The 8,618-nt window shown below is 38.0% G+C and overlaps 1 protein-coding gene across 2 annotated transcripts in view; it reads left to right on the forward strand.

Annotated features, from left to right (window-relative positions):
• Positions 1-7,513, forward strand: part of col5a3a (collagen, type V, alpha 3a) — a 55,755-nt gene extending 48,242 nt beyond the window's left edge. For both annotated transcript variants that reach the window (XM_038287892.1, XM_038287891.1), the window contains 10 exons: positions 127-180; positions 248-355; positions 447-500; positions 781-816; positions 1,228-1,281; positions 1,386-1,686; positions 1,813-1,925; positions 2,046-2,114; positions 4,437-4,670; positions 4,897-7,513. In XM_038287892.1, the coding sequence (XP_038143820.1) occupies positions 127-180; positions 248-355; positions 447-500; positions 781-816; positions 1,228-1,281; positions 1,386-1,686; positions 1,813-1,925; positions 2,046-2,114; positions 4,437-4,670; positions 4,897-5,043 (1,170 nt within the window). In that variant the 3' untranslated portion in view covers positions 5,044-7,513. The remainder of the gene's footprint in view (positions 1-126; positions 181-247; positions 356-446; positions 501-780; positions 817-1,227; positions 1,282-1,385; positions 1,687-1,812; positions 1,926-2,045; positions 2,115-4,436; positions 4,671-4,896) is intronic.
• Positions 7,514-8,618: the final 1,105 nt, after the last annotated feature.

The following is an 8,618-nucleotide window of genomic DNA, read 5'->3' on the forward strand; positions in this document are numbered from 1 at the left end:
AGATAAGAAAATATATTTTTTAAATGAGAAAATTGATTTTCCAAAGTGATGATATTCGTTATGTTTTTGTCAAATAAAGCATTCAGAATTTACAGCAATGCTGTAAACTCTTTACATCCACTTTAGGGTCCACCAGGGCTACCAGGGTTAAAAGGAGACCCTGGGAAAAAAGGAGAAAAAGTAAGTGTAAAGTTATTTGTGATTCAATATGAAGAACATCGTTGATGAAGCTTATCTCTGTCTTTAGGGCCATGGAGGGTTGATTGGCTTAATTGGCCCCCCAGGAGAACCTGGTGAGAAAGGTGATAGAGGCCTTCCAGGGAATCAAGGTTTACCAGGATCTAAAGGAGATGAGGTAACTGGTATCTCACATTATTGTGTGCCATGTACCTAGTTTTCTACAAATAAAGGTAATTAACATGATGATGGATTGTTTTTATGTCTAGGGTGTGGTCGGCCCACCTGGTCCTGTCGGCCACCCAGGTTCACCCGGACTGTCTGTGAGTGCCTTAACTTTTACTACTGCTTGCTTTCCTTCATAACTCAATCTGTTTTTTTTTTCTGTTCAACACAATTCTGACAATAATCAGAAAATAAATTAAAAGCAGAAAAATTAAGGATAAACGAAAACCAACTTAGAGATAACAGTTTGAAATCAGCTCATGTCTGACAGATATTTAACAGCCTTGGAGCAATTCCCTAATTTAAACATTAATAGTTTTTTATCCTTTTAATTGTGCTTGTTTTTAATGATTAGTTATTTGTTTTCTCAACTCCAAGGGAGCAGCTGGCGAGAAAGGATCTAAGGGGGAGATGGTAAGTATTGTAATCTGTCTTGTTTATGCATTCACATCTCTTTGCGGAAAGCAGCTGCTGGGAACATATGCAGGGGACAAAGGAGACATTACATTTGTAGGGAAGCATGTTCTGTGCTTCCTAATCACTGTCCACTGTTGTGTTTACTACATTTAACATAAACTTGCTGTACAGATTTCCTTGCCATCCTTGTTGTGCTTTTCTTTTTATTAGAACTTTTTGAGAGGATTTTGGTCTGGTTTATGCTGTGATATTTTAGACCATATCGTGACAGTGAGTGTGTCCCAGCTTTAACCACAGAAGGCTGATGAACACAGCTGGAAAATCCTATCAGTAGCAGCTATACAGCATCTGGCCGGTGTGAACAAGGCATAAGGTGAAATGAGCCTCCTGTCCCTGTATTCATTTCAGGGTTATGTTGGTCCCAGAGGAGATCCAGGGCCTGCTGGTCCTCCAGGACCCCCGGTAAGCCCTCCATGTGATCCACATCATGGCACGCTGGTTTTAGTCTAACATCAACCATTTTGGTTCCATTTTAATGCCTACTTAACCATGTTCCCAACCTTCAGGGACCCCCTGCAACATTTGTTCAACCGCTGCCAGTTCATGAAGAGAGGAGGAAAAGACGAAGGCACTCAGACAATGCAGGAGGAGCAACCCCATTAATGGAGGAAGATGTCCATTTTAACACTGATGAGTTCCTACAGGGAGATCAGCCTCTGGAAGATGCTGAGGGAATGGAGGAGGTGTTTGCCACTCTCTCTTCCATGAAGAATGAAGTAGAGCTCATGAGAAAGCCCCTGGGGACCTTTGAAAGTCCAGCCAGGACCTGCAAGGAACTTATGATGGTTCAACCTGACTACAAAGATGGTTAGAAAATGGTTATCTCACAGCACCTGAGCATTAAAGCTTAATCAGAAGAACATTTCTTCAAAAAAATAACATCTTTAAGTATTAGTTTTTATATGTAATGTGTCGCAATTCCTGGCCTTTTAGGAGAGTACTGGATAGATCCTAACCAGGGCTGTCACAGAGACTCCATTAAGGTCTTCTGTAACTTTACAGCCTTTGGAGAGACCTGCCTGCAACCTAACAAAAAGATTGAGATGGTAAGCTTTTCATCTCTCTCTGTTTCTGGCATTGTAAAGCAAATTCTGTGCTGTAAAATGTTACATGTCTTAGTCCAAAAACTTGAATACACATCCTTTGTCTGCCCCCTGTGGACATAGGTTAAACTGTCCTCGTGGAACAAAGAGAAACCAGGAAGCTGGTTCAGCCAATACAGGAGGGGCAAACAGGTAAACAAATCAAATAAATTAGCATTCATTCTTACCTTTTTAAAAACAGATGTTTTTTTTAGATGATCAACTAAGGCTTTTTAATTCATATTAGTGCAGAAGACTAAGTGTGTAGGACATGGGTCAATAAAGACAATTTTGCTGGTACCCTTTCTGCTTATCATTTAGACTATATGACATAATAAAAATATACTTGTTTCTTTTTCAAATATTTACTAGAATAGGTTTGATAGATTTGTTTGTACATGTGACAAAAGGCTGGACATTACAAATGTGTTTATTCCAACATGAGTATACAATATATTGCATATTACTGCTTTAACTGCAAGAAAGCTCCTTATTAGGCAATCCTTTTTTTATTATTATTATTAATTTATGATGATGAAGTTTGTTTTACTGTTGTCTTGCAGCAAGACAGTTCTGGGTTCCATTCCTAGCTGGGGTCTTTATGCATGGAGTTTGCATGTTCTCCCCATGCATGTGTGGGTTCCCTCCGGGTACTCAAGCTTCCTCCCACTTTTCAAAAACATAAGTGTTGGGTTAATTGGCTTCTCTAAATTTTCCTTAGATGTGAGTGTGTGTGTATGCATGGTTGAATGTCTCTGTGTTGCCTTGCAATAGACTTGGGGCCTTTCCAGGGCATATCCTGCCTTTACCCAATAGACTGCTGCAGATAGGCACCTGCCCCACTGGGACCCTGATGGAATAAGCGGGAGAGGACGGATGGATAGAATTTGTGTTGCTGTTGCAGAGAGGGAAAGCATTCCAGATGTTGACTTTGTCTAACCTGGCATGGGATAAGTTGTCTTGCCCAAGTGCAGATTCAGTACAGAAAAGTGCAAAGCTTGATCCTACCTGCAGAAGCCATGATCGTCCTGTTCCATTGGGTTGTTTGGTGTTGCTGTGTTTATCAACCTGAATACAATTCAAATAAGACATGACAAGGACAATCTGATGTGCTCTAAGACAATAGATTAATCATTCTGTGATAACAGCTCCAAATTGTATTAAAACTATTATGCTCAACTGACTGCAGCCAAACTTTTAAAGGAGGAATTGACATTTCAGGTTGATCAGATTCAAAGGAAAGCATCAAAAGCTGAATTCCATATTCAAACTACACCATTTTTTTGACGGTCCCATTTTGGACTACATTGTGCTCCATTTACGAAGACGAGGGTTGGGATCCACTGGCGCCATCAGCTGCAAAAGAAATCTAGACTTTAATTGAACGAAAATTCTCCTTTAAAAAATGAAGAAAAAACTGGAACATTTTTGGAGAGTCATCGTAGTTTTTACAGACAGAAAAAGAAAACATCCAACATACCCCAACACTGGGAAGGTGCTTGGTTTTGCTGTAGGGCGAAGCCGTTACACATGGCCAGAGATTTTTTATAGGGCAATAAAGCCTTGGGATTGCCAAGAAATCCTGGAGCAGGACATGCTGCCCAGAGTCGGAGATCGCAACCTCAGTCAGTGCCCTTTCAACATGACAGTAGAAACAGAGCACTCAAATAAAGGTGTTCAGGAAATTATGAGAAAAAAACACCAGACCCATCCTACAAACCCAGACATTAAATCTTTCCATTGATCTTAGGATCTGAAAATAATAATGTGTACCTGAGAGCATTTGCTTAAGAGGAGCAGGCCAAACCAAATGCTGGCAAATTCTGAGTTCTCATTAGGGAATGCAGACATTGCTTGTCAGCAGTGATTGGAGTGAAAGGTGCCGTAACAGAATGTTAAATTAAGCGTAGCATGTTCAATTATATTTGTTTAATTATTATGAATATTTTGCTAAACAGGTCATATTCAGTCTTTTTTAATGAGGAATAAACAATGATGAATTTCCTCCAGTTTCACGTATTTTCAGATGTACAGTATTTTCAAATAGTTGTCTATCTTCTTTTTTTTTTTTTTTTTTGCATTGTAGCAACAAATATGTCCACACCTTTACAGTTCTATATTTGACTCGATCAGGTTTTCCTTTGTTCATAAATCTGATCACTGTATAATTTTGTTTGACTTGGAAGATTATATGTAATAAAGCTTCTGATTGGACATTGGCAGCAGTTGATGTCAGCTGTCAGAGTTATTCACACAAATTCCCTGTGCAGCTGTGTCCCATTGACAGGCATTCATGGTTCTCATGTGCAGCTGTTTTGAGGTCTCATAACCCCTCTACTTTAATCTGATCTCATATCAGAGAGGAAACCTGTTTTTTGTTTGTATTGATTGTCTGATTGGAATAATTTAATTAAGCACATTTTTTATTTCTCTTCCATTTCAGAACACTAATGCTCGTGTTTGTATGCCACTCAGTTTTCTTACATTGACAGGGATGGGAACCCCGTGCATGTAGTTCAGCTGACCTTCCTGAAGCTGCTAAGCGCCACAGCCAGGCAGCGCTTCACCTATACCTGTCAGAACTCAGCTGGCTGGTTTGACAGCTCCTCCCGCTCCTACCAGCATGCACTCCGCTTCCGGGGCAGTAATGATGAGGAACTGACACAAGCCAAGAGCCCTTTCATTACACCAGTGCACGATGGATGCCAGGTCAGTGCTGGCATGCGTTAGAGAAAAGACAGGATGCAAAAAGTGGAATGATCATTAATGAGAGTAATTTGCATGTCAACAATGTTGCTGCTGTCAGCTGGTTGAATACATTTGTAATTTTCAAATCCCAAACTTCATTAGTGATTTTGGCTAAAGGTTGGTAGAGCTTTTTAGTTAAAATTAACCAAAGCTGAAACTAATACAGATTTTAATTTTTCTTCTTTAGTCTCGCAAAGGCCTGGAAAGGACCATTTTAGAGATTGTCTCCCCCTCCGCAGAGCTGCTCCCCGTTATAGATTTTGCTCCACTGGACTTTGGCAACAACAGCCAGAAGTTTGGCTTCCAAGTTGGACAAGTATGCTTCAATGGCTAACACATCTAGAATCAACAAAAGAAATTGGACTGGCTGTGGAGGGTCAACTTTTCCATTGTGTGGTATATTTTTTAAGACCCATCTACACACCTTGCAATATGTCGTGGATTTTTAACAGTGAGAATCACAGCAAGAAGAAGATACCAAACAACTGGGATGACATTTTTATAAAAGGGAATTATTAGAGTTGGAAATATTTAATTTCTTTTACTCTTTTCTTGCGGACTGTAAATTATACTCTGGATTCAGAAGGACTACCCTACACCACCATAAAGAAGCAGTAGTCTTTCTTTTTTTACTGCAACATGGGACAGCTAGGTTGGACTTTTTAGATAATTAACTTCTCGCCATTCTAGTATCTTGCAAAATCCAAGACTGAATAAATCTGAATTGCAATACTCCTTTGCATGTTTAAATTGCTCAACAATAACAATTGCAGAGCAGTTGTGAACCAGCAGAGCATATTAATTCCACACTAGCTCTGTAATTAAATTTCTATGTGCAGGGATGATAAATTGTCCTTTTTACCCTTCAACTGCACTTTGCTCGATGAATTACCTTGTTGTATATTCATTAGGAGTAGTGAGCTATTGAACCCAATGCTTACTTGAACGAATACGGCTGTTCTCTTTTATGGACTGCTTCCGTTCTATAACCTTCCTAACAAGGTTTTCGAGCCATCTGTGTTTCTGCCGGCTAGAGTTTTGTTTTTTAGAGAAATAGCAATTCAGCAGAGGTAAATAATCACTTAGTGTTCTCTTCTCTAAACAGGAAAGCTTTGCACCAAGAAATATTTTATACAACTGAGAGCAAATTTTCTTACATGAACTGTTTGATTTTCAATGCCTGACTTAAGATTTTTTGTGTGCACATCGTATTTTTTTTCTTTGCGTTTTTTATTCAGGCATAATTTGCTCTGCTGTGGTGCTACAGATGATTCTGTTATTTTTGTGTAACTATGTTTGTGTGTCTCCATGGGTAGGTTTATAGGACTAGATAGTTTATTGCTCTTTCAGCAGCACGATACACTCAACCAGGATTGTGACAGTGCTACAGATTCCTTTTTTATTTGCACATCTTCTGGCTGATTGTGTTATTATCACAAAGCCTGCGAATGGAGACTCAAAAAATGTTCAGGGGAGCATGGTTGATTGCTCGCAAGGGGAAAATCTGCTTCTAAGCCAATTTTAGATTCTAATGTTCCAAAGGCTTTCAGAAATAGAACCCAGTATCAAAAACAAAGATATCTTAGACAAAACATATTATTTAGAAAATATAAATGTATGTCAGATTTGTGTATAATCTCCATACATTAAGTTTCAAAGTATAACCCTCCCAGTTGAAATGACATATTTATTTGCATGTGAGGGCATCTCTACTGTAGAACTCCACTTGGGTCACCCAGCATACATGTATTTATACTTAAACTGTTTTTAAATCGGGTGACCTCATTCAATAACTTTAATTATCTGCCAATTCAGTCATTCTTTTTTTATTATTTAAATATGTACTTAGACCCCAGTGATGCTTAACAACAACATTTCTCTTCTTTCTTTAAGAGATAAAAGGGTGTCTTCAACTCGGCTCCTTAGGTAGAGTAGGATATTGCTAGGTTATTGGGACATAATCTTGGAATTTTTTGCAGCTTCTTAAGTTCTGATTTTGGCTTCATGCAGCAGCTGTGACCAATTTAAATCTAATTGTTTAAAGTAACTTTTAGAGTAATATTAGGTTTTGAATTTCCATTGTCTTCAATCTCCAGGTTTTGCTTATTGTCTGGATTTCCCATGGTTTATATAAAGCATTTCTTGTAACATTGCTTCTCCTTACCATTACATTTTCACAATTATATATTTTAAAATCTTTGCGGCATGCAAACTATGACTTAGCCTAAGAATACATTCTATTTGGACCTTTAAATTATACTTTAATTGTATTAGATTAATTGGATACAATTGGAAATGTAAATTATATAAAACATTAAATAAGTAGATTGTGAAAAAAGAATAATTTATTTATCAAAGCTTATACATTTTAAAAGTCACAGTTATTAATAGACAGTTTCCACGAACTGGGTTAATTATTATTCTCTGAATTGGCAAATCAGGCTGCAAGAACATGTAAAAATTACACGTACCTATGAATTCCAGTTTGATGGAAAATTTTATCTCAAGCTTAACTAACAAGCGCTTAACTACCTCCTCTGACTCAAAATGTAGAGTGCGTAAACAGCGAGTGTAATTATATTATTCAGTCCTGCTGTTCTGTTTGTTTGATGGCAGTTATGCAGTGCAGTTATTTCCCTCCTCCTCTCCTGTATCTCACTGCCCCTTTTGTGAATATTGTTTATTGTACTAAATTTATAAACTGTACAGTTCTTCCTTTGACAATATAACCCATAGGCTGTTATCAGCAATATGAATATGCATTTTTCTAAAGTTGATTTGCAAATAAAGGTGCTCCAATTTGGTTTCCTTCTTTTTTTTTTATCAAAGGACCATACTGTTAGACTGCATAAACTTCCAGTGTGTCAGATTCAGACTGTCTGCAATTCTTTGTGACAGTTTAGTTTCTACTCGACCAATGAGGTCTGGAACATTCCCTCAACAAGCGGCAATCAGAAACCCAACACAATCGATGTAATGAAGTCTGATTTTCTCCCCAGTTCATTTATTTCAATTAGCTTTGTTTCAGTCCTCAAGAGGAAAGGCGGTAAGAAGACAGATGCTAGGGACGTATTTGAAGATGAATGGTGAGAGCAAACAACCATGTCTGGAATGGAATGACTGAAGATAAGAAATGTTGCTGTGGCCTTGCCAGTGGAGATGGCAAAAGCTTAACAGATAGATCCTCATTTGAAGTAGACAGAAATACCTTGTGACATACTTTTGCCAATGGTATCACCTGCATGTTTGTATGCACACAGCACACGCTTTGCTCTTGTGCCCCAAATTCTGGTAAAAGTCAGGACTTTCATCTGTTTTAGGGACCATTGTTTAAGGTTTGCATCAATGTCAAGGTAAAGGTTACAATGTTTTTCTTTATTTTTTGCACTCTCTTTTACTTAATTGAATTTTTAGTAGACTAAGCTTGTGGTCCAGAAAGGTCATCTGTTTCCACCACCTTCGAATGATAATAGCAGAAACACAAAGTGACTGACAGTCTGGTATTTCAACAGTACAATGGCCTTTTTTCCTTGTCCTTAAGTATTGCTTTGTTGTTCCTGTGACACTGCAGATCCAAGGTATTTTATGGGTTTGTCCTTGCAAGGATCACTAAAGAAAATAATTTTCTTAGAGATGTGATACTTTGGGGGAAAAAAACTTATGATTAAACTTTGCATTTCAGATTATGTTCAAGCTGAACAGTGAGAGGGACCCTTCATCTGTCTGATCTAAGATTTCATTTCTGTAAAAGCTTTCGGGAGCTTTGTGAAATTGCTGTTTCATATCAGCAAATAAGCTTTTTGCACTAACACTCACTAAATATAAAACATAAAGGCAAAAAAAAAATTGGATGAATAAAGATTTATATCACTGTTCAATCTCTCAGAAACAAGTGAAAGAGATGTACTG

The sequence above is a fragment of the Cyprinodon tularosa genome, unplaced genomic scaffold, assembly GCF_016077235.1.
Source record: "Cyprinodon tularosa strain WSP-4 unplaced genomic scaffold, ASM1607723v1 ctg246, whole genome shotgun sequence".
In the NCBI taxonomy this organism is placed as follows: Eukaryota; Metazoa; Chordata; class Actinopteri; order Cyprinodontiformes; family Cyprinodontidae; genus Cyprinodon; species Cyprinodon tularosa.